Source organism: Phoenix dactylifera, chromosome 16 (genome assembly GCF_051530095.1).
Source record: "Phoenix dactylifera cultivar Ajwa chromosome 16, Ajwa_hap1_PhDact_Kaust_v1.1, whole genome shotgun sequence".
Lineage (NCBI taxonomy): Eukaryota > Viridiplantae > Streptophyta > Magnoliopsida > Arecales > Arecaceae > Phoenix > Phoenix dactylifera.
The window spans coordinates 10,394,378-10,419,637 of record NC_143205.1 but is presented as its reverse complement, the minus strand read 5'-3'; the positions used below and the strand labels follow the sequence as shown (position 1 = coordinate 10,419,637).

The 25,260-nt window shown below is 37.2% G+C and overlaps 1 protein-coding gene across 4 annotated transcripts; it reads left to right on the top strand.

Annotated features, from left to right (window-relative positions):
- Window positions 1-2,851: 2,851 nt before the first annotated feature.
- On the top strand, window positions 2,852-24,196 carry ATG6 (AUTOPHAGY 6). 4 transcript variants are annotated; one of them, XM_008802581.6, is made up of 11 exons: window positions 2,852-3,063; window positions 4,127-4,334; window positions 9,254-9,609; window positions 9,815-9,985; window positions 11,276-11,400; window positions 13,976-14,024; window positions 14,962-15,120; window positions 15,863-15,948; window positions 17,146-17,217; window positions 20,604-20,753; window positions 23,742-24,196. In XM_008802581.6, the coding sequence occupies exons 2-11, from the start codon at window positions 4,181-4,183 to the stop codon at window positions 23,965-23,967; spliced, it is 1,548 nt and encodes a 515-aa protein (XP_008800803.1). In that variant the 5' UTR covers window positions 2,852-3,063; window positions 4,127-4,180; the 3' UTR covers window positions 23,968-24,196. The 4 variants fall into 4 exon arrangements, 3 of the variants coding, with proteins under 3 accessions (XP_008800803.1, XP_088569120.1, XP_088569119.1); XR_015974203.2 differs by having other exon boundaries at window positions 2,865-3,063; window positions 20,566-20,753; XM_088712994.2 differs by lacking the exon at window positions 23,742-24,196 and adding an exon at window positions 21,008-21,126 and having other exon boundaries at window positions 2,865-3,063.
- The last annotated feature ends 1,064 nt before the right edge of the window (window positions 24,197-25,260 follow it).

Here is a 25,260-nt window from a genome sequence, read left to right as displayed (position 1 = left end):
TTGATTCTTCTTAAACCCTGAAATTAGAGATAACCAGGCCGACCTTTAAACTGTCATTGGCATATGTAACTCCTTTAAACTCTCATTTGCATATATAACTCTGAAGTCTACCACATACAAGAGCATCTCAAAAACAGATGGGAAGATGATTATTTAGCTGAGTTACATTGGATAGAAAATATTGCCATTCAGGTCATGATCTTGTAAGAAGATTTTTAGCTACAAGGATTTGTTGGCGAAAAAAAATTATTCTCTTTTACTTTTTCTGAAATAGGAAATCTTCAGATGTTTGGCGAAAAGTGATAAAACTTTCCTCTAAAATTCAAAAATTTATAATATAATCTTATCATGAATAACTCCATCCTCACGCATTGCTAGGGTTAGAATGAGATTTAGTACTCTCAGGATATCCATCAAGCATGAGAGCTCAACAAGCACCGACTCATCTGCGCTTCTTCTAAACTGGCATACTCATTGAAATCTATTATCAGCTCCTTGATGCATGTCAGCCACCATTGCAGCCATATCAGATACTAGATCAAAGATAATAGGTGAAAAAGGTCCCAAAAGCATGTTTTCCTAACAACTGGTCGTACCAAAATTTTATTTGACTTTTTCTATGAGAGGATAACCCTTAGGTGAAGTTGTCTTTGGCCTTCAAAACACCCCTCTCAAACTTGAAGCCAATGGCAGTCTACTATAGCACCAGATGGAATTCCTTCTATAGTTCAACCATCCAACAAACCTCTTCCATTGGTGATCCTATGAACCGAACAATTTCTGCCACCACCTCCTTTCCAAGAGTGCCAGGTTTAGATCTCTCAAATTCCTTTGCACCTAATTCACCAGCCAAAACTACTCTTAGCATGATTTGAACCCTTCCAACGATAAGATCTTCTGATTGTTTCTTTTCTTGTTACCACCCAATTTGGGACCTAAAATACTGACATACACTATGAGAGCAAACTTTATAGTATAGAATTGATTAAGGTTAGCTTATCTTCAGTAGACATCAAAGAGACTGAGACAACTAGCCACTAAACTCCTTATCTTTGTTATTGCTGATAGAATTCCTATGGGCGAGCAACAGCTCATGTTTTTCATAAACCTGGATTGTAGGACTCAGTTGTAAGGTATAAGTAATTAAACCAAACTTATTAGAAAAGATGATTTTTATTTAAGAACCGTAAATCAGGTTCGCCCATGTAGGAATTTAAGCCCAACATGTTAGAAATACAATTAGAGTCCTATGTTGAGGACTCTTACAGATGAATTTATATATCTCTCTTCTAACAACTACAAGATCTTATTATTGTTTTTTTGTCTTTTTGTATAAAACTTTATTTGTTTTGAGGGGAAGCTTCTTATCAATGATGTCAATTATGTAACCTCCTTGCTCTACCATGCCACACGGTTCGCAATATAATTGGCTTATGTATAAAGAAGGAAAGTCAGGACACTTCTGACTTGTCCATCTAAGCTCCAAAAATAGATCTAGTTTGGTAGGCCATACCACCTTACAACATTCCAACTCATGATATGCAGGATGTTGGGTGGATCATGAGCTACAACTCCATGCAAGACATCTTTGTCTTACAAAGCATGATGTTTGGCTAATGTTGCATGGCCTTACCTGCTTTTTGTCAAAATAAATATTGTTTTTTAAGACTAATTCTCAACTTTCGATCATAGCAATTATTCTTGAGATAATTGAAAATTGAATTGTATTAAAAAAATACTAAGTAATTGTCAATGAACACCATGGAGTGCTTGCTTGGATGGTAACACCCTTTGCCACTTGGGCAAAGAGGCAGGCGTTCAATTTCATTTAAAGTAAGCCCTTTAAGGGCAGAATTGAACCCAAGTCTCTTATATCAATAGCCTAGGTTTTTTAGCAACTTGAAAAGTTGGCACCCTCAACTAATATTCTTCTTCTTATATTTCTCTTCATCTGATCCCCTATCTATTAGCCACAATCTTATGCTGCAGATTTTTTACTGTGACTTCCTATATTAGTGCCTTCCTGATTATTGGCAGAACTATGGAGGACGAGGAGAGCATTTGCCCTTCCTATAATTCTGATTAAAATGAGATCTTTTTGTATAGGAGGCATGTAGAAATAAACATGGATAAAGAACATGCCTACCTAAAATTTTGATTATGATGATAACAATAGAACAATATTTATCAACCCTCTATAGTGTTTGGCTGGTTAAGTGAATAACCAATCTACAACCACCACTTAATACCTTAGTTACTAATTTCTAAGATAACTAGCATTGATAGATGACCAACCATATGAGATTTTTATACAAAATCACCTCAACTTGATCCAACTATTTTTGATCCAACTGGAAGTCTATCTTCATGGTTCAAGTTGAATTAAAGCTTTGATGCATACTCGACCTATTTATAATTTAAGTAAAAAATTTGACCTGACCCAAACTGAAAAACGCCCTAACCCAAACCTGATCCAAATGAGTAGATAGGGTTTTCAAGTCGAGTCAATATTTTTGCCACCTGAGCAGTCCAATGAAGACCGTGGGGAAATTGCAGCTGATTGAGCCGCTTCTTATGTGGCTCACCACTCTGAAGGTTTTGTTTGGAGGGAGCACAACATAGTATCAGAGTCTCTTTCTGCTTTGTTATTTTTGGATTCTGTTGGCCTATCTACATCCGTAGGATGTGAGTCGCCGTTGTATTTATTATTATAATAATAATAATAATAATAATAATAATAATAAATAAATAAATAAATAAATAAATAAATAAATAAATAAATAAATAAAGAAAAGAAAAGAAGGAGGCCGTGGGGAAACTCAAATCCGAGCACTAGACCAAGTTGACAGCTATCGGGTCAAACCAAAGCAAAGAACGGGCAGGGCTAATCCGCGCGGAATCACCCCCCCTCCGGCCTCCGCTTTCATTCTTTTCCCACCGAGGGCAAGAAAGAGGGCTCCTCTCGCCTACAACTCCCCTCTTCAATCTTCTCGAACGGTGGTCGACGGTGGCCGCAGGCTTGTCCATGGTCCGGCGAGGACTGACGACGGCCGGCCAATCGAGGTAACTCTCTCCCCTCCTTTCTCTATCCCCTCTGTGTCGTTTCTTTTCGTTAAATTCTGATGCTGTTAGATCTCAAAATGAAAGGGGTCGGTCCAAGTTTCCAAAACTGGTTTTTGATTAGTAATTTTGCTACGTTAGAATTATTTGTTATATTTTTCTTTTTTATTGTATTTAGCGATGGTCAGTATTTTTGTTATAGTAATTGCCACCATAGCTTATTGAGAGTTATGCCAGTTTTGATAAGTAATTGAAATATTATGGAGGCATAAATTATTTTGTAAATTTAATACATATTCTGTTTCATGGGCACTCGCCTAATCACCTAGGCTATAGGTGGGTCCAATGCCTAGGGTCGCCTAGGCCATTTGGGTTTAGCGGAGGGTCTGGTCTGAAGCTAGGGTTTGGAGATTTCTTGTAGGGGAGTTGGTGATGAGCTCTCCTGATATGTTTGTTACTGTTAGTAGAATTCCAATTGATGTTAGTACGGTAAGGAAAATGTATTCTAATTTTGAAAAGAATAATTGAACACAAATAGCAAGCTTAATTCTCCAATATGTCATTTAACAAAATGACAGAAATTTCCTCATGTGGACATATTTATTATAGATTACTTGGTGGTTGGTTGGCACCGGGAAACAAACCTACTTGTTTCTCTACTTTCATCCTTGGATTTCATAGCTGTACATGCCTGTGTTTGTTATATGCCTGCAGGAGAAATTTATTGCTTGTATTTTCTTAGTATGGCATGCTTACCTTGGCTGTGACAGCACCAAGTCTATATTGGTCATGCATATTGTGAAGCAATCTTCCATGATGGATGACATGAGTAATTGCGTATTTCTTTCTCTTGTTTTACAAGTAACATGGATCAAACAGGGATTAGATGCTATGATAATATCTTGTTTCCCTGCTCTCTTCCCTAGATTTCTCAAATGTACATGCCTGAGTTTTATATGTGTACAGCATTTTTTGTTCTTAACTTACTGTGGCATGCTTGCCATGGTGGTGACGAAACTGAGTTTATATTTGGTAACTAATATTCTGCAATATGCTTCCATGGTAGGTATTATAAGTAAGGAGAGGAAAAGGACAAAACAGTAACCCTAAAAGAGCGCAGATGAAAGACGAAATCAGAGAAGGAGATAAAGGGAGGAGCTTCCCATTGGATCCCAATCTTCCTAGATGGGTTTGCCAGAACTGCCGCCATGCCCTCTGCATAGTTGGGGTTGAATCCTATGCTGACAAGTTCTTCAATGACCCTTCTCGCTCTGGTTAGGATTTTCCCTCTACTTCCATTTTCTTATCCCATCTCTTCTTTGATTCTGATAATACTTGACTCAATTGTTTAATTTCTGTTATTCTTGCTTGATCTGATACAATTTCTTGCAATTTTTCTTTTGAAATATACCAATCAGGATAGCCATTTCATTTTTCTTGTTTGAACTGCTACTTATTTTCACCATCTCTTTTATATTCTATTTTTTGATGAAATGAATGACTGAATCAACTTGCAATCTCATCGATTCATTTAGTGTACATTTGGTTGTGAGGAAATTAATGGGCAAGGAGAAAGAAAAGTTATTTTTTAAAGATCTAGATATGAGCTTTCAAATTTATCAACATTCTAGTGAAACAAACAGATGGAAAACTTTTTTGCAAGAAAAGCAAAACTTATGGCACTTGTTTATGCAACCAAACTTGCCATTATCAATTTAGCTTAATTGGGTGATCTCTTGTAGTTATTGTGTTTAATTTTATGACTCTTGTTTACCATGACTTATCATGCTTCAAGAAATCTTTCTTTGTTATTTAGTAGGCTCAAGATGATAGTTCTTGATATTTGTTTTTTTCCTCCCTAATCTATATCTCTAGTACTCCTAAAAGCAAATTGAATGAGTTTTGGGTATACTAGTGGAATTCACTAAAATATCTTAAACTTAAGTTTTCTTCTCAAATTTTCTATGAAGCAGCATGAATAATGAGTTATTTTTCTATTATTATTATCTTTTACTATGTGATTGAATTCACACACTAACTTATCAATATATATTAAGTGACATGAATAATGAGCTACATCATTACAACTTTTAACTATGATAATTTTCCTTAATTCCTATTCATCAAATCAGTTACATATACTTGTACCCTAAAACCTCCATGATTGAGACTATCCAAACGTGTTCTGTTATGCTACAACTAGACCCTTAATAACCAAACAGCTATTCACTAGTTAAGCTCTCAAACATGCAGGATCTTTTTTTTCTAAGAAAAAGCATGCAAAAATTACTAGCTAGCTCATATAAGAATATATATATATATATATATATATATATATTAGGAATTAAGAGGTATATAAGCAAGTGTTTTATTACAGCAACCCAGGACCTCATCCAAAAATTTAGCTAGAAGGTATTATTTAGGTTTTTTGGCCCTGTATATGTATCCAAGATCGCTACAACACATCCAACGTGGGACTAACACATGCCCACACTGTTTCTGACATTTTTTTTCTATTTAATCTCTGGCTTTCTCACCATGTTAAGGGTCCAAATACAATTAAATTTGGTCACAAACACTATGATCAAGTTGTGGTTAATCTCAAAAGGACCCATGTTGTAGTGTCACCTAGTCCACATAGGTTATGGGCTACGTCCACTCTAAGATCATTTACAACAACCTTAGACCTTGTCCAAAAAGATAGTTAGAAATTATTATTTAGGTTTCTTGGCCTTGCATAAGTATCTGAATATCCCCAGTGCATAACTGATATGGGACTAAACGCACACCTGCATGGTCCCTCACATGTATGCTTTATAAACATTTTTAGTTCATAACCATCTTTAACATAATAGATATTAGTGATAATAACTTTGGATGTTTCTTGTATGTAGCTCTTTGTGTATGCATCAATTGAATTTAGAAAAATGGAAATGCTTTGTATCCAAAAATAAAAAAGCAAAAGAACTAGGTGCAACACTTCTTCCCCTTTTGTTTAAGTTAACATGTTAATACTACATAATATTTTAGGTTATCAATGTACAAAATTGCAAATTAAATAACATTCAAAGTAAATTATATATTTTTCTTTGCCATAATATTTAGTGCTATACACCTATTCTCTCCTTCCCACCCACCTCTCCCATTATCTCCCTCTTTTATCACAAACCAGACTGTTGGCTGCTCAACCTCCACCAACCCTCCTATTAGTCACACCACCTTGTCCATCTCCAAGTAGAGAAGGCTAACAACTTCCTTGCTACCTTGCTATTTACCACCATTGGATGCAAGTTGCTCTTTTATCTCTTGTTTGACATTGCCTATATCTCTAATGCTCATTTTATGCTTTGTAATTGTAAATTACTTTTTTGTTTTAATGGATGTTTGATGTTGCATTGTTAATAGATTCCGCATCTTTTTTTTAATTAAAAAATTGAAATATGAGTGTCATTTGGTGGCTGTTGACCAATTATATGATCTTGTGTATGCCATTAGATGATTGCTTGAACTTTTCCCTAATATTTTTTCTTCTTTGAGGAGGAGGTACATCCAAGTCCAAAGTTTTAGGTGGCAGATTTTTGCATTGGAAGTGTGCTAGTTTTTCTGTACAAATCATATATTGTCTTCCTTACCTAACTTTGTTTTTTTTATTAATAAATCTCTCCGGACCAATGCCCACAATCTTAGTATCGGGTACCACACTAGTACGTTACCGGTTCGGTAAGATACAATCAGTTCAGTATGATGCGCGTCCATACGGAGATAGCTCCCGCCTTTTTTCTCACTTTTTATCATGGTATTACTCGAAATCAGAGCTGTACTGATTTGTACCGAGCAAAACCAAGTGGTTCCTTTTGATATAGATCGGTACGGACTAGTTCTCATACCAAATTGGCATATTGAATCAATGCTGCATAGGTTTGGTACCGTAAGCCTTGAACCGGGTGGTTCAGATGGGTTTTGTAGTCCTTGCTTTGGACTCATGCTTTCTCTTTGCCATTTACATTTATTTTTAAATAAATACAATATTTGAGCTTCATTGCAATTTTACAAACTACAAAAAATTTATGTTCGTGAAGTTGATCTCCATGGAATTTGTTTCCACATGTGTCAGAGTTTACTTCAACATGTTTTTTATAGGATTTACCCATAACATTCTCTTATGTTAGAGTCTCTGATATTGCATAGATAATCATTTCAATCAAGAGCACACATCTATAATTAAGGCCAATGTATGCCATCAAAAATCCTTTATTGGATTGTGCTGTTATTTTTATTCACTTGGCTACCATCCCATCACCAGCACTGTTATCAACCTTGCCAAAACCCCCTTGGAGATGCTATCATCTATAAATAAAAGTCTTGTCTATCATATCTCAATAGGAAGAGAAGAATGACAGAGGAGGAACTTGATGATGACTCGGAGAAGTGGCTCTTGCAAAAGAAATCTGGTTTATATTGCTAACTAATATATGATTTTTCATCAAGCTCAATCCCCTTGAGGATGACGGCCTTGACAGTAGCACCCTCTGTTGAGGGTTTGCTAGCATTCCTCTTTCCTAGACTGAAAGTCACAATTAGTGCTAGGATTCATTTGTTGCTCCCCAAGGGTTTAGGCCTTGAAACTTTCTTCTTTTGTAATGAAAAACTACTGTTTATTTTTCTGTATTTTCAAAATCCTAAAGTAATAAAACTGTATCATTTTGAAATTTCATGTAAGCTTTGCTATGGCAAGCTTAGAAGTAGGTTCTATATTGCAATCTGCCATGTTACACACTTTGAGAGGAGATTACAGGATGCCAATATCATGCTATTAGATAGTGGGCTTTTAGAGTTTTTCTCTTTTTGGTGCTTAGAGGGGAAAAGTTTAGTTCCCTAATAGTTGTTCCATAAGCCTAGGTACAAATCCTTCCTTTTTCAAGATTGGAGGGGCTTGGTTGACTGGAGAAGTTCTGCACCCTGTTTTCCTTTGAGGTTCTTAATTGCTTTTGAGGGGAAGGATTTGCAGAATTTCATTGGACCATCCAATCAGAAAAGAAAATTAGGGCAGCAAGTGAAGCAAGTTTTTCATGCATAGCTCAAGCATATTGTGATAAAAAGTGGGCTAGACTAGGAAATATGCTAACCTCAAGTATCATTTAAAGCTAATGAGCTGAGCTCAAACATCATTTTAAACTTGATTCGTGAACATCATTTGAAACTTAACTTATAAATGACATGAGCTTCAATGCTCTGAGATTTCAAAATAATTGGAAACTTGGCATGGCTAGATAACAACCTTGTTCAAGCTTGGTTTACTTGACAAACAAGCTGAGCTTGAATTTATGTTGCCAAGCTTGGCTTAAGCTTGAATATCCATTTCACATAACTAGTGATCCTCAGCAGCTTACTCTTCGCTCTTAAAGAAAATATGTAGTCCTCATTAGTGAGCACATTAGGTGGTTGTAGCCAAGTCTAAGGCATTCCTGAGTTCTGACCACACCACTTAAGCCTTGATCCAAGCTTTGCCTGTCCAGAACATATGCCAATCCAAACCTAGCCTAAATATTGATCTTGTTAAAGTCATAGGAGAAAGCTGGTATACTTTAGACATGCTTATGAAGATAACCACAGTCGTGTTAAAGCTTTAGACCATAAGCTGTTTCACATTTGAGGGCTGTTAGGAATCAAGTACTGCATGTTTGAGGCAGCAAATTCTCATAAAAGATTGTTGTAATATGATTTTTCAAACTTGAGTATATCTCGATTTTCTCAAATTGTATGCCCGTTGCTATTGTGGTAGCAATCACGGTGCTGGAGAAATGTAATAATGAATTAGCTATCACTTTTGCCCTTCTTTTTAATGTGAAGGAGGAAAAGCAATACCAAAAACAACATCGAATTTCCTTTCGTTGAAAGTTTAAAATTGCTTTGTAAGTGTAGGTTAAATGATTGACATCTAACTTAATTATACACATAATTGTAATGTTCTCATGCAATGCACATACATTTTACTAGTGTATATGAAATAGTAATTAGTTTATCATGACCTGCCTTAATAAGATTATCTTTATTTCCTTTTTCAGACGTAGGTGCTCTTGGTATCTAAGTGTCTATTTTAAAATATTTTAATGTAATTTTCTGATCTATACGTTAATTGCTATTTGGAAGTGCATTGTCTATACTAGGAATTTTTGCCTTTGAATGCTTATAGGAATGCAAGTCTCTTCGGTCCAAGGGAGTGTGATGGGATCTAGTCGAATGGACCATTCATTTGTTGTGTTGCCAAAACAAAAAGCTCAGGGTCATGGGTTCCCGCCCCGCTCTCGTGGTGGGCTTCCACATTCTGAGACTAGCCAGTTAACAAAGGCAATGGAGGAATCTTTTGTTGTCTTGCCACCTGCTGCTGCTTCCATGTACAAGGGTGAGTCTACATCCGAGGGAGGAGGGGTCCAAATACCAGCATATGGCGAGAACCCAAGTAATCCTTTGCAAGCAAACAATGGAGGGTTTCACTCAACCATAACTGTCTTGAAGAGGGCATTTGATATTGCAACATCCCAAACACAGGTACAGTTAGCTATTGGTTTTGCATAGAGCACCAATTGTGTGTCTAATTTATTCTCTTTGGTAATGTACTTTTGGAGCTTATTGAACTAAGACTGTAGTTTGATGTGTTTTATGTTATTCTGTGTTATGCTACTGATATCTGGATGTCGAAAATTGGAAATCTGGGTTGCATGTATATTTTCTAATCTGATGCACCTTTTCACAGGTTGAACAACCTCTTTGTTTGGAATGCATGCGGGTGCTGTCAGATAAACTAGATAAAGAGATTGAAGATGTGAATAGAGACATAAAAGCTTATGAAGCGTGTTTGCAACATTCTGAGTTGGAGTCATATGCTGTTCTCAGCGAGGCTGGCTTTCTTGGGGAGAAGGAGAAGGTATTTGTTTTGACTAACTGTCATATTTCACTCAAAATATATCCTTTTATCAATAACGATGTAAAATATTAAAATTCTTCTAAATTCATGCCTAAACAAGCCAGAAATAGTTCACATTGGACAACATAGTTTGCAGCTATAAATGGTGTCATATAGAATAAGAAACAAAAGTTATGTTGATCTGCACAATACTTATTTTGTACAAGTTTAAGTGAGTTCACTAAATTGCATGATGAAGTAACATATTTTACAGCTCACCAATGACACAGTTATGTTGTCATATAGAATAAGAAACAAAAGTTATGTTGATCTGCACAATACTTATTTTGTACAAGCTTAAATGATTTCACTAAATTGCGTGATGAAGTAACATATTTTACGGCTCACCAATGACACAGTTATGTTGTCATTCTCATATTGCTTTCCATATATGGTTATACTCCATGATACTCTTCTGGTAACTCCAGTATGTCATGACTGCAACCTACTATCATAAATGTTGGATTTTGTCTAACATATGGTTCCAATTTCCCCATATAATATGAAGTTATAAAAACATAGTTAAGAAACCCCACAACAGCACGAGTGAACTAATCATACTGTTGGGAAAGGGAGTTTGATTAGATAGAAAGTACATTATGGTTCCATTAATATTATCTGAAGAATGTGCATGCCATATTACTTTTGTTTTCAAGCCTTCGATATCAGTATGATCAGCAAGCCTTTTTTCCACCTGTCAGGGTACTTGAAAGCATGTTCTTTGATTTTTCCTCTGCTTGATCAGGGCACTTTAAGAGTTTAAAGCATTCAATCCATGTAAATAAAGCAGACATGTACCTGTTTGCCTTTTTGGAGTTGAAGACTATAATTTGACTTCCAGAAGTGGCACCATAAGGAAGTTGGCAAGTGAGTAGAAGTGTTTAGCACTTCATAGAATCAATAGGAATATATACCATCGTACGAATCTATAAGCATCAATAAATAAGCAGATACGATTACTTTATTTTAACATCTTATCAGGCATGTATTTGTCATTGTGAGTATCTCATTTGATGCTTTGGTGAAATATTCTGTGTTTTAACTTTCTTTAGGTCTATGAAAAATAAAAGTTGATGTGCAGATATGGGACAGAAAATTACTTCGTTGTCTATTTACTTGTCTGCTCGTATATCTATCCATTAGTGATATTTGCTAAGGAAACAAGATCTGATCAGCAAATTAACCTTATCTAAAGATGTGTTTTTAGTCTTTAGAGCTGTTATTTTTCATATATTTTATTTCTTTTTTAAGATTGAGGAAGAAGAGAGAAGACTTGAAGCTGCAATTGAGGAAACTGAGAAGCAGTTTTCAGAAGTAAAGGTTGAAATGAAGGAGTTAGAAGCAAAATCCAAGCTCTTCAAGGACTTAGAGGAACGGTGGGTACTTTGAATATTCCCTGATTTGACATTTTTTTAAGTCTTCGAGTTCTTGCTTTAAACTTACAGCTTCTTGACCAATTTGCATAGGAGTTTCACATATATCTTTCGAGGATGATAAGATGTTTATAGTGGGATCTAGACATAAAGGCCATTACCTAGTTATGGTCTGGGAACCCAGGGTCCTGAGAGGGGCGGATTGGGACAGACCTAACCCTTGGACTTTTTTGCACAAAGTGGCTGCCCTTGGACTTGAACTCGCGCCATTGCACTTGTCAGCCCCAGCTGTTTACCATAGCACCAAGTAGTAGCCCTTATAATGGGATCTAGACATGATTGCACAATTTCCTTCTAAGCCACATTCTGGCACTCAATTCATGTTATGGTTGTTCAGTTCCTTGTAATTTGTAAATATAATTTGTTCCTGACACCTTAACATATTTGGAAGCGGAAAATAAAGTGGCATAAATAATATCAATACGCACCGTTGCACGTCAGCCCAAGCTGTTTACCATAGCACCAAGTGATAGCCCCTATAATGGGATCTAGTCATGATTGCATAATTTCCTTCTAAGTTATGTTCTGGCACTCAATTCATGTTATGGTTCTTCGGCTCTTTGTAAATATAACTTGTTCCTGACATTTTAATTATATTTGGAAGCTGAAAATACAGTGACATAAATAATATCAATATGCAAGATATGACACAATTAAACCATCAGGTATAGTACTTTGCTGGATATGTGTAAGATATTTCATTTGAGTTGGTGGCTTTACCCAGGGCAAGCATTGAATTGCATGAGTAAAATTCTCAGGTTCCTATATTGTTGAGAAAGTTTGAAGAGGAGATGAAATATTCGATGGTCTGTGATGGTAACCCAACATTCCAAGTTGATTCTGAGCACGCAAATCAAGCATGTCTGCAGATCTTTTGATATGTTGCCTGCAGACAAACTTAAAGTGGGATGGGATATCATATATAAATATGGTAGCACCTAATGTTCTTGTTAATGCTATGCAAATGGTTTGTTAGTAATTTATTCAATGAAGGTGCTAGAGGACAGAATTTTTTTCTTCACAAGGAGCTTAGAAGGCTCAAGCTAAAGCTTAAAGAAGGGTTTGATGGATCAAAATAAGATGCATTCTCAAACTAATCTTTTTTAAGTTATGGTCAGGACTAGATTTCTTTCGGGATACATCGTGTTTAGTATATTGTCCATCTTGTAACTAGAAAGTTAAATGCTAAGATCAAATATCCTATATTACAAGCAGTTGTTATTTTTATTTGCATATGAATAATTCTTTGTAATGTATTCCTATCAAAGGTTGAAATAATTTGAATTTTTGGAGCACTTCAGGTTAAATTAAGAATTTTCTGGGGGGCTTTCTAGACATAAATGATATGCCTGTTTCTTCATTATCTTTTTTATTGATATAATTTTAAGAAATTATCACTAAAGCAAGGCTAAGCTTGCCATCATATTAAAGTTTTGTTATTGTCAATGGCATGCCATATGCATTACACTTTAGCAGCACATCTAAGCTTCATTTTTGTACTTTTATTGGATGTATGTTGATGTATCTCTTATCCTTTCACATACTGCATCTTTTTTAATGAAAATAGTCATATGTGCAATCACTTTGCTATCATTATTTTTGGTTCTTTACTCGCTTTCTTGATAACATACATAACTTACCTTTGGTTCTAGTAATTGTCCTATGCTTTCTTGTTCCTCCTACACATTCAACCTTGAAGTTTTAGTAAGATATGTAAGGAGAAACAATTAAAAGAAAGCGAATGCTTACTAGCATATAAGCATGGTGTTTGATCATATCTATCAAGGTCTGACGAATCGACCCATAACGGCCGGTTTGAACCAGTCTGGCCTGTAACCGGTACGCTGGAGCAGTGAAAACCGGTGCGGGCCGGTTCTGTGCTGGAGACGAAGAAGACGAAGAGAAGGAGAGAGAGCGCGGGGAAGAGAGGGAGGGAGGAGATCTGTGGCCACCATCGGAGAGCCGCGAAGGGGTGGCGGAGGCCCGGGGAGGGGGACCCGCGGGGGCGCGGCTCTCCGATGGCGTCGACGGGTCTCCTCTCTCCCTCTCTTCCCCGCTCTCTCCCTCCTCTTCTTCTTCCCTGGCTCCGATAGAAAAGAGCTAGCCGGTTTGTACTGGCTGGTTCCGGAGCGAACCGAAACCGTACTGGTTGGTAAGCGACCAGTCCGCCTACTGGATCCGGTACGGCGAACCTTGATATCTATTATGATTGACTGCAGTGTTTCAGTGTCATTTTGAAGAAATTTCAATGGCAACTGATCTCATGTTGCAACTATGGGCGAATATGATCCATATTTATATATTGTTAATGATATGGTAGAACTTTTTGTTTCTTTGTGGTTGTACCTATTAGTGGGGTTGTACTTCTTCATAGTTAGTTTATAGAATCAAATGCTGTTTCAAATTGGTGGTCGGGGTTAGCTTTTTGTCTTGGAGATTAATGCTTCTCTAAATCTCAGTTTGTGACTATAATTTTTGAGAAACTTATGTATGAAGCTGCTTTGATTCTCCTGTGCAGTTATTGGCATGAGTTCAACAATTTCCAGTTCCAGCTGATATCTCATCAGGTAGTGTTTCCACATGATCCATGTTTCTTTACAAACTTTTTTCTTTTTCCATTCCTTTTTTTTTGTCAAATTTTCAATTTATTCCATCTTAAAGATTTATTTAGTCCTATACAATTTTATTTATAATTGATGAAAAACATTTTTCTCCTTATCAATGTTTAGTTTCTGTTTTCCCAACTGAAAAAAGAAGTTGGTTGCTGATTATTTGACTGTTGCTTATGTATTGATTATTTGACTGTTGAAAAAAGAAGGCAAAAACTCATTTAACTCATCATTTTGATTGCATATTTATTTGATTATTTAACTCATAACCTTTTGCCTGAGGCTCAGAGGTAAATGGGATTCGCTTTCTCAAGCCATATAAATTTTTGCCTGGGTTGTATCTCCTAGAGCATAACCTGGGCTGTCGATTCATGTATCTTGTGCCTTTTCATGAAACTTTAATTTGTTCCCTTCATATATTGGTTATTTTCAGTTGCTGGTTCCATTCCATGCTTCATATCATCATCTCTTTATGTTGTATGGGTTTACCTATAAAAGATCATATATGCATTAACTTATTATTTTGCGTCAAAGTCACCAGTTTTAGGCCTTCTCGAGAATGCAATCAATTCAGCATTTTGCAGGCGTAAACTACACTAATTTTGTGAAAACAAATTCTTCATTTCATTCATTATTTTTTCAACTACACCCTCAGAAATGTCTTTTCTTCCTTGAAGGACAATGTTCATTAATGTAGTTGGTCATAGAAGTCATAATGTTCCCAAGTTGTGGTCGGGTTGGTGCATCTTGACTCCTTACATAGTGCTTCTCCTAGTTATTCAAGGACAATCTTAGTATATTGTCTTATGACATGAGCAATTAAATTCATGTTATTTTAATTTATTTTCTTCATCCAGTCAACTTATAGTTTGGATTTGTTTTTTTAATACAACAGGAAGAGAGAGATGCAATTTTGGCTAAGATAGAAGTTTCTCAAGCACATCTTGAATTGCTGAAACGCACCAATGTGCTGAATGATGCCTTTCTTATTTGGCATGATGGTGAATTTGGAACTATTAACAATTTCCGACTTGGCCGCCTTCCTAAGATACCGGTATTTGATGCCAAAATTAGGTCATATGGCTATTTATTTGTATTTTTCTTTTACTGATCTTTATATATGCCAAGTGTTATGGTACTACTCGCTTTCTTTGTGCAACTAATAATTTCTATCTGTGCTTGCATGTGTGTGTATATACTATATATTGATATATTTGCTTGATTGATGTTTTCCCTTGTTTTACTTCCCTTTGCATTTTCCTTGTGCTTTTCTCTAGTTAAGATTTTTCTCTTTTGTCATGATTCCTTTTAACTACATGATCCTTGGTTCCATGAACTTAGACTGACCAATATAGTCAATCTTTCTACCTGCATTCTAGCCATTGGCCATATAGTTTAACTTGTAGGTTGCACTTTTGCCTAATTTGCCTTGGCCAAGAATTTTGTGCCAATTCATAGTGCTCTAGCACCAAGCTAACAGCTGGTTGTAAAATCTATTCGGTCCTTGTATATTGCCTTCTTGATTTACTAGAGTTGTTCTCTAGAGTTGCTCTGCGTTTAATAGAAGGCTTGGAAGATATGAAACATTTCTTGTAATTTTTTGGTTGTATGCTTTTTTTTTTTTTAATTTTTTGGTTGTATGCTTTTTTTTTTTTTAATTTTTTGGTTGTTAAGGTGAGAAATTTTCATGCAAGAAATATTTTCTTGGAAGCTTTATACTTCTTGTTTTTGTTTGTAGTTTCATCCATCTCATTGTTGCTAACATGTTTTCTCAACCATTGTATGGTATCTTTTAGGTTGAGTGGGATGAGATAAATGCTGCTTGGGGCCAGGCATGTCTTCTTCTGCACACAATGGCATCTTATTTTCGGCCAAAATTTTCGTATCCTTGCACTAAAATTACATAACTCATGAGATAATTTCCGCATTCATTTTATTTTCTTTTTGTAACTTGAGAAGAAAGTATTAAAATCATGGATTACTGAATCCCGAATCGGGTGGTTCGGCTCGTACTGAACTAAATTGATGCTAAGTAGGAACGACTCATAGGGTCGGTTCAGTTCACAAGTTTTAGCCCCCTTCCACACGGTTCGAACCTTGATAATAACTTATTCTTAAGTCAATAGGTGTTTACTTATTTTTGATAACCCTCCCCACACGGTTTGAGGCTTTCCTTCCCCTCACGACATTTCAAGAGCATTCGAGGCTCTCCTTCGTTTCTTTCTCCTTCTCTCAGGGTCCTCGGTTAGCCGAACCGATGGAAACCCTCCCCCTTCTGGTCGATGGAAAGCCTTGCATTGATTGCCTTTCTTCTGTTGATGCCCTTGTCCATCCCCGTCTCCTTCCATGTGGTTCACAGGTGAGTTTCTCTCCCTCTCTCGATCTCTTCCACTCTCTCTCTCCCCTTCCTCTCCATCCCTCCCTCTCCTTTGCCCTCTCACACTCCGTCTCCGTCCCTCCCTCTCCTTTGCCCTCCCACACTCCCTCTCCCTATTTCGGTATGTCCTAGAATGGCACGGTACAGCAATACTGTACCGAACTAGTTGCCAGCAAGTACAAGCCTCGGTACCGGTTTGGCAAACCTTGATCAAGATAATTCCATGATGTCATAACTTCAATAAGCTTTTGACAAGCCTCTACTATTAATTGACGTGCGAACAAGCATATCCTCATTCATTTTTTTCATGTCAATCGTATATGTAGTAGTTTGTTGTAGTAATTGGTGAAGAACCCCAAGTGGGATAAGGCTTGTGGATTATAGATAGTGTCTGGGTTGTGGTCCCTTGTTTATATTGCTGTTGGTAACATTAGTTGGAAGCTTCAAATGATAAATTAACTTTTGTAATTGCATACTTCCTTTTTCTCTCATACATGAATTTTTGGATGGACAATGGCAAGTTGCAAGTTTTGTTTTCTGAAAATGCTTATTGAAATACCTCTTGTTGTTTGTTGAGCTTGTGCATATGAAGTCTTCTCGTGCATCTATTGTATAATATTTTGAGCTAGAACCATGCATGAAGCACCACATTTCTTTTAAAAATGATTTGGCATGGGAAACATCCTTTATTCTTTTCATTAGATATCGAATCAAGATTATTCCAATGGGAAGTTACCCTCGCATTATGGACAACAATAACAATACATATGAATTGTAAGTTAACTTCTGACGCTGATATGATCATTTCTCCATGCACCATTATTTATGTCTTTAATTTCTTTGCAATATTTTATCAGCCTTGTGATTTTTATTGCAAATTGTTGGTACTTTTACCATAAAATCATAATCTGTCAGTCATTAGATTCTAGATGATTATGATGTTATTTGCTTTATTTTGCATAAATATGTTGTTGTATGACTTGATGTTGATAAATTTTGTAACATATGCACTGCTTTACAATTTACATTTATTTGCTTAAGTGGAATGAAACAATAAAAATTTGCAATTTTATTTGATGATTGAATGAGCAAACATTGAAGTGTTCCTTGTTTATCGTCCAAATATCGTAGCTTGCTATTGTCAAGTTAGGGCTACAATCTTAAGGTTCTTATTATATTTTTTTTCAAAAGAATAAATTGAGCTTTACCTAATTTTAGTGTTTACATCGAGGAATGCGGAACCATCTCGAACCGCTCGGTTTGGGGCGTGCTGAGCCGTATCGGCGGTAGACCAGGACGGTTCCGGCATTCAAAACGGTAAACCGGCAGATAGGGGGGAGAGAGAGAAGGAAAGAGAGGAAAAGAGAGAGGGAGAAGAAGGGGACCCGAATGGAGGGCTATAGGAGGCCTTTAGAGGAGCCCCAAAGGGTCGAAGCAGGGGCTCTGTCCTCTAGACCTTTGTTTCGTTCGAAATAGGGGTCCGTCGGAGCCCCTTTGTTTATTTTGAAAAGTTTAGTGAAGTTGGCAAGGGGTTTGCCGACTTTATTTAAACATTTCAAAATAAAAAAGGAGCCCCGACCAACGAAACAGGGGTCCGAAGGGCGAAGCCCCTGCTCCGGCCCTTCGCGGCCCCTTTGACACACCCTCCGGCAGCCCTCCCTCCCTCTCCCTCTGCCTTCCTCCCCCCCTCTATTTTTTTTCTCTCCCGTTCTCCCTCTTTTGCTCCCTCGCCCTCTTTGCTGTGTTGGTTCGGGTTCGGAATGGAACGGCATGGGGGTGTACCGAACCTAGACCTGACCACGGTTCCGGAACCGCCGGTTCCGGTTCCACAAAAACCTAGAACCTTAACTGGAACCAAAAATAGTCGGTTCGGTTCCGGTTCTAGAACCGCCGGTTCCGGTTCCGGTTCCGGTTCTAGACGGTTCCGGTTTTAGACGGTTTCGGTTTTAGACGGTTCCGGTTCCGGTTATAAAATTTTGAAAAAAAATAGATTGTGTAATTAATTTGGAAAAAAATTTTAAATACAAATAGATTGTATAATTAATACAAAATGATAATTTGTACCTCATTTTATTATTTACTCATCAATAGAGGGGGTCGGTAATTTGGATCCCAAGAATTTGGGTTTGGAACATATATTTTCTTGCCTTTATTTGAGCGGGAGGAAGACATTTTTGATAATTGGATTGGAAAAAATGAAAATATGGGAAGGTTATGGAATGTGTAGAGAATTGGAATAGATTGAATAATTGAGAGAGTGAAAAATTGAGAGAGAAAGATTGGAAGATTGAGTGATGTGGTGAAAAAATTGATTTGGAAAGATATATATAGTGTTGGGAATAATTTTCGTTTCCCAAAATGCTCCTCAAACTAGCCGTTTTTTAGTTGTAGGAGGGGTAAAATAGTCGTTTCCCAAAATGCCCCTCAAACTAGCCGTTTTTAAGTTGTTAGGAGGGGTAAAATAGTCGTTTTCTTCGGTTCCGGTTCGGTTCCGGTTCCGGTTCCGTCAAACCTGGAACCTTAACCGAACCGTATTCCTCAAGGTTCCGGTTCGGTTAAGAACCGTAAGACACGGTTCCGGTTCCGGTCCGGTTCTTCCCGATTCGGTTCCGGTCCGGTTCCTCGGTTAGAACCGAACCGTGGTCAGGTCTAACCGAACCGTGTCACCGGCCGACCGATTCGGGCTCCGATACTGGCACTGCAGACTTTGGTTTACACTGTTATGTACAATCAGCATTTCTTTGATCGACAATAAATTAAATTATGAATGCAATTTTAGTAGGAATCAATGTGAACATAACATGCCTATTAAAATCAATTTTCATGTGACAACATAATTGTGATCATTATTGTTATCTCTTGGTACTAAATTAAAGAATCGAGATATTGGCAAAGAAATTGTCTATAAGAATTAGTCAATTGAATAAAGAGTAAGAGATATTTCTGGAAGATTGTTAACCCTGCACTCATGTGAGACCTAAGTGAAAACTATGGAAGAAACTAGAAGGCCAAAAATGTTGTATGGTTGCAGGATTGGAGCTAAAGAGTGTTTAGATGTAATATGAGCCTTGTGGATAATATGCTATTGTATGTCAGTGTTGACAGCTTGACATTAAGAAGGCAAGAGTTGGAATCAAGATCTGCAATCTCAATATCTGGTACTGTACTAGTATGTTATTGACTCGGTACAGTACAATATGTACTTCATAACGAGACAGATTCCAGCCCCCTTTTTCTCAGTTTTCATCATAAAACCGAAATCGGGTGGTATGAGTTGGTACCAAGCGGAACTGGGCGGCTCTGCTCAGTTTGGCTGGTTTGGATAGGTATGGACCAGTCTCCTTATCGAACCAGCAAACCGACCAATTCCACGCTGGTTTGATACTATCAGCCTGAACCTGGCGGTTTGGGGTGGTTTTGCAATCTTGCAAATTGTATAGTGTCTTTTCTTTTTCTCTTTTTTTTTGTTTTTGTTTTCTCAAAGTACACACATATGTGATTGCATAGGGTTCTTCCCTTGATCAAGCTTGACTTTGTCGAAGCTTTTGTGGTTACTAGGTTTATTCAGTGCTTTTTTGCTGTATTAGTTTGTGGAATTTTTATATAAAATTCTCAAAGCTCGTTCTGGTTTACTTGGAGAAGGATATATTAGATGGATGATTTTCACTGGTAAAGATTGTATTGTCATGTGCAACTTCTCTCAGGGAGAAAGGCATGTGCATCTGAATACAGAAGAGGTCCCAATAGGGGGAGCTGATTGGATTATGTGGAATGGTTTAAGTCTTCCAGGAAATTATGAGAGGAGAAAAGTTTGGTCAATCAAGGTCGTAGTCCTTGATAAGCACAGATACACATCCTGATAATACAACTAGGTATTTTTTGTAATGAAATTCTCTTGCATGTGTTTGACGTAAGCCACTTCTACCTAATTCTTGTAATTGTACATGCTGTAAAGTTTGAATTATTTGTCATTTATGATTTCTTTGCTGGCCATCTTTATATTTGCTCGATTTAAATTGCACTGCACATTTTGAATGCTGTATCATGAACATCATTATACCCAGTTTCATAAAACTGTACTTAAAATTGATTTGAGAACATGTAACTCCATTTTCTTTTCAGTCTGTGAATATGAGAACATGGAGATTTTTCTTCCCCAGGTTTGGCCCTGTGAATTTATTTTGGAGCACTCGCTATGACAAAGCGATGACATTGTTCTTAACATGCCTTAAAGAGTTTGCGGAGTTTGCTAACTTGAAAGACCAAGAAAACAATATACCACCAGAGAAGTGTTTTAAACTTCCTTATAAGTGAGTGTTCTCTTACTTTTGAATCTGTCATTTGGCTGGTCATAAATGGCATTAATAAAGTTTCACAACTCATTCATGCAATGTGGAGTCTATTTCTGTTAGACTGTTCATATTATTCCATCATATATGAACCATGCTTAATTTGATTTCGCTGCTGTTTCTATTTATAAAGTTTCACATTTTACGGTTTTGGTATTCAGTTTACATTGCTGGTCTTGTCTAATATGACTGTGACACCTTGTCTTTTGCACCAGTGAGTGTTTAATCATGTAGAATTGCTTCTAGAATGCCATTTATATTGCTGGTCTTGTCTACTATGACTCTGACACCTTGTCTTTTGCACCGGTGAGTGTTTAATCATGTAAAATTGCCTCTAGAATGCTATTTACTTTATACTGTATATTGGGTCTAAAAAGTATGAAACTATCTATTAATTGGCATGGTCGCCTGGCAGTTCTTGGTGTGGCTTTCTTTAGTGCATTTACATTAGATATATTATTTTATGTTCATCTTCTGGTATTGTTGGAAGGTTGTGAGAAATTTGTTATTCTGCTGTTTGTAATAATATGTTCATGCATCCATGCATTCATGTGCAAACACCGTGTCTTACTAGATATTGTGCTTTATATCTTGCAAACCTCATCGTAGACCGATATCACCAGAGAAGTGATTTAAACTTCCTTACAGGTGAGTTCTCTTTCTTTTTGAATCTGTGATGTTGCTGGTGATAAACAGCATTAATAAAAGTTGTACAACTTATTCATGCAATGTGGAATCATTTCTGTTAGACTTTGGATTATTCCATCACATATGACCATGCTTAATATGATTTCACTGCTATTTGTATTGATAAAGTTTCACATTTTAGGGTTTCTGGTATTCAGATTACATCGCTGGTCTTGTCGAATATGACTGTGACACCTTGTCTTTTGCAACAGTGAGTGTTTGTTCATGTAGAATTGCCTCTAGACTGCCATGTACTTGAAACTTCATATTGGGTCTAAAAAATATGAAACTATCTATTACTTGACCCAATCCAACCCATAATCTAACCTGACCCGAGGTCAAGAACCCAATCACCCAAATTTGACCCTTTTTTATGATATTGAGGAGATTTCTAGGGCATGGGAGAGAACCTCTCATTTTCCTTCTCCTCGTGCCCCTCTTCACCCTCCCTCCTCTCTACCACTATCTCCATGTGCCACCGCTCGAAGTGCCTATACCACCATCGCTATGTGCCACCGCTCGAAGTGCCTATACCACCATTGCCATATGCCACCGCTCGAAGTGCCTCTACCACCATCGCCGCGTGCCCCTGCTCGAAGTACCTCTACTACATGTGCTGCTGCCGTCGTGGGCTTCAGGCCTGACATGGGATTGTGGTGGGGCTAGTCACTGGATCTGACCCTATGCTCACTTGCCACTGCTCCCCGATAGAAGCCACATTGACAGCCACATCAAGGAGTTGGGATGAGGTCGAGCTCAGGGGCCATTGTAGGTTATGGAGCGGAAGTGGGGGCAGCCGCACTGTCGGAGGGGAAGGTGGGTGGTGAGGGTGGATAAGGTTGTCCTGCTAGAGCAGGAGGGTTCTGAAGATGGCGAGGAGCTTGCTAGAGTGGTTGAGGACGACGATGAGCTTGCTAGAGTAGCCAGGTCAATCTCCCTCAGGTGGAGGGAGTTGAGATGCCGCTGTTTCTCTTTCTCACTCTTCGCACTGGGTCACAAACTCATCGTGTTTAGACTTGGATTGGGTCCTTGGCTCGAGTTGGTTTCCTGGGTTGGGTTGGGTGGGATAGATTAAGATTCATTCAGGTTGGTCGGGTCAAGATTTGATTCATTGACAGGTCTACCTCATCCCCACTTATGATGTGATATTAAAATAAGGGGTATATCATAATATTTGTTTGATAAGTGAACTTCTAAATTCTGAAACTACGGTTAACTATTGTATTGTTGTGCATAACTGTAAACAATTTATGGATACTTCTAGATTAATATTGATGCCTTGGCACTGAGACACAAAGGACAGCCTATCCATGGCAATCTTGTGAATCTGTCTTTTGCTTTTATCCAACATTTCTCAACTAAATATCACTGAATAATCTTTTATCTGCAATTTTTATTCTACGTCATCATCTATGTACATAAAGTGTCCTATCTATATGTTTATGGATCAATGCATGATGCACTAGGAACATCTTACAACTGGCCCATGACATCCTGAGTTGGTCCTAAGATCTGTGGGGAATAAAGGAGGGGTACCTTAATCTTTGTTGAAGGATGTTGGAAACGGAGGGGAAAACCTAAGGTCAAATGGTTCCAAGAAGGAGATGAATATGCAAGAGATGACATTAGAGATATCCTTAAATAGGAATGCTTGGCAAATTAGGACCCATAAAACTGAATCCAAATAGTTGGGACCAGGCAAATTATGGTTGTGGTTATAGTCATCTGATTGACTCTTGATTCAAAGTTAGCTGCACTCTTAACTTGCGATTTGATTTACATAGTAACTGAAGGAAGAGTAGAAACATAGAAGCAACAAGACAAATCCGCCCCCATCTCAAGCAGGAGATGCTTGCTTGCTTAAATTCTTCTCACTTTTTCATTTTTCCTACTGATGTAAAACTCATGTTGCTATGGCCTTTTTCTCTTAATATTTGAATATGTAGATTAGTTTAAATACGCTAATATTAGAAAGTTAGAATTTAATGTACATTACGGTCTAACAAAAAGTACAACCTGCTTGCTTTCCTTGTCTATACCATTCAGTCAGTTTCAACTCATCATTATCAGCACCACCAATCAAGAGTACATGAGCTTTCATGCCTAAAGTTGAAACATTGCCTGAATCATGAATAGGAAAGTGGTTCATTATCTTAATTTTTCTTGTCAATTATTATAGTGTGGATAATGTTTAATATTATTGTTGCTGTTGTTGTATTGTATATTTGCATTATTGCTTTCTAAAAGAATTTTGTTTCATAGGATCGAGAATGACAAAGTAGAGAGCTATACCATCACCCAGAGCTTCAATAAGCAGGAAAATTGGACAAAGGCTCTAAAATACACTTTATGCAATCTGAAATGGGTTCTGTACTGGTTTGTCGGGAATACCAATTTTCAGCCCCTTTCTGCAATGGTTTCTTCTCATGCTGATGTTCCAGCCCTTGGGTCACTGTACACAAAACAATCGGCTGACAGGAAGTGCTGATCTGTTGGACTTGAAACAATCTACTGATTCTGAAAGTTGACCAGACACAACACTTATCACGTGAACTCGTGTATATAGAACAAAATATAATTTTTTCTGTTTCGTGTACAGTTAGTCAATCCTTCTCATGGTGGTAAATGATGAATGTTTCTATTAATTCATCAGCTTGTACAACCAGACAAATTGTGCCATGTAGGAAATTCGTTATTATTTTCATCTTGTTGCTTAATTTCCTGTTTTTGTTCCGAGTAAGTAGCAACTATATGTATTAGAGTTTGCTTTCCATTATCTATTATGATGGTTACTCTGGTGAGTGGATGAGATCATGGGTCATATAAATGCCACCCATGCCGAATGCTGACTCCCCTCAATTTAAGGTAATATGCAATTGGATTTTGTCTCCTTTAGTAATTAATAGTTAAGCTGTCGTTATGCACCCAACTTTCAGATTGAATGGTACAGTTTTTGCTATTCTGTGTTGGTAGAAGTTCAATTTTAACAAACAAGCAACATGAAGAAAAAAGGTTGAAGTTGGAAGCAAAATCCCAATGTTTTAGAAAAATCTGAGGATCAAATAGCCTTAATCGAGTAACCACCAGAGGATTTATATCTTTGACAAGTCTTTTCTCAGACCATTTGAAAATTAACTTGATGTTATCTGCAGAACTTTTGTCTTTTCTGATTTTTAACTGATATTTTGGTCTATATAGTATATAGCTTTTCAACTTTCACCCTGATTTTGACAATATTGTCTTTGATTAGATTGGGCATGTTATTTATCATAGTGAAGCTATGAGTGAAGGTGACTCCAGGAGTTTGAACAATTCTCTGATGCATTTATGCAATGACATAATCTTTGGCTCAAACCTCATAGTTTCTTTAAGGTTGGTCTTCAAATTAGTTGTTGCAATTGCCTGTCAGTGATCGTTTGCCATGTTTTTAACCTATGTGTTGCTTCCACTACAGCTGCCTGTCTATTGCTTTGACATGTTTGTTTCAATTTGCTTCATGTTTTCCTTGATGTTCCATCCTTGATAAATAAATTGCTTTTCATTATTTTATACATTTAAACGGTGAAATAGGCTACTGATGGTCTGATATTTTGGATGTGCTTCCAAGGTACTTTAAGCTCACATAAAATGGTAAAAATTTGTTGACTCTTTTAGTTGATTTCACATAAAATGGTAAAAATTTCTTGCATTAGCCACAGTCTGTAACTTCTTTGGGAAAAACAGAACCTAGATGGTGATCATATCTACCAAAGTCGAATATGTTGCTCCATGCTTTGACAAC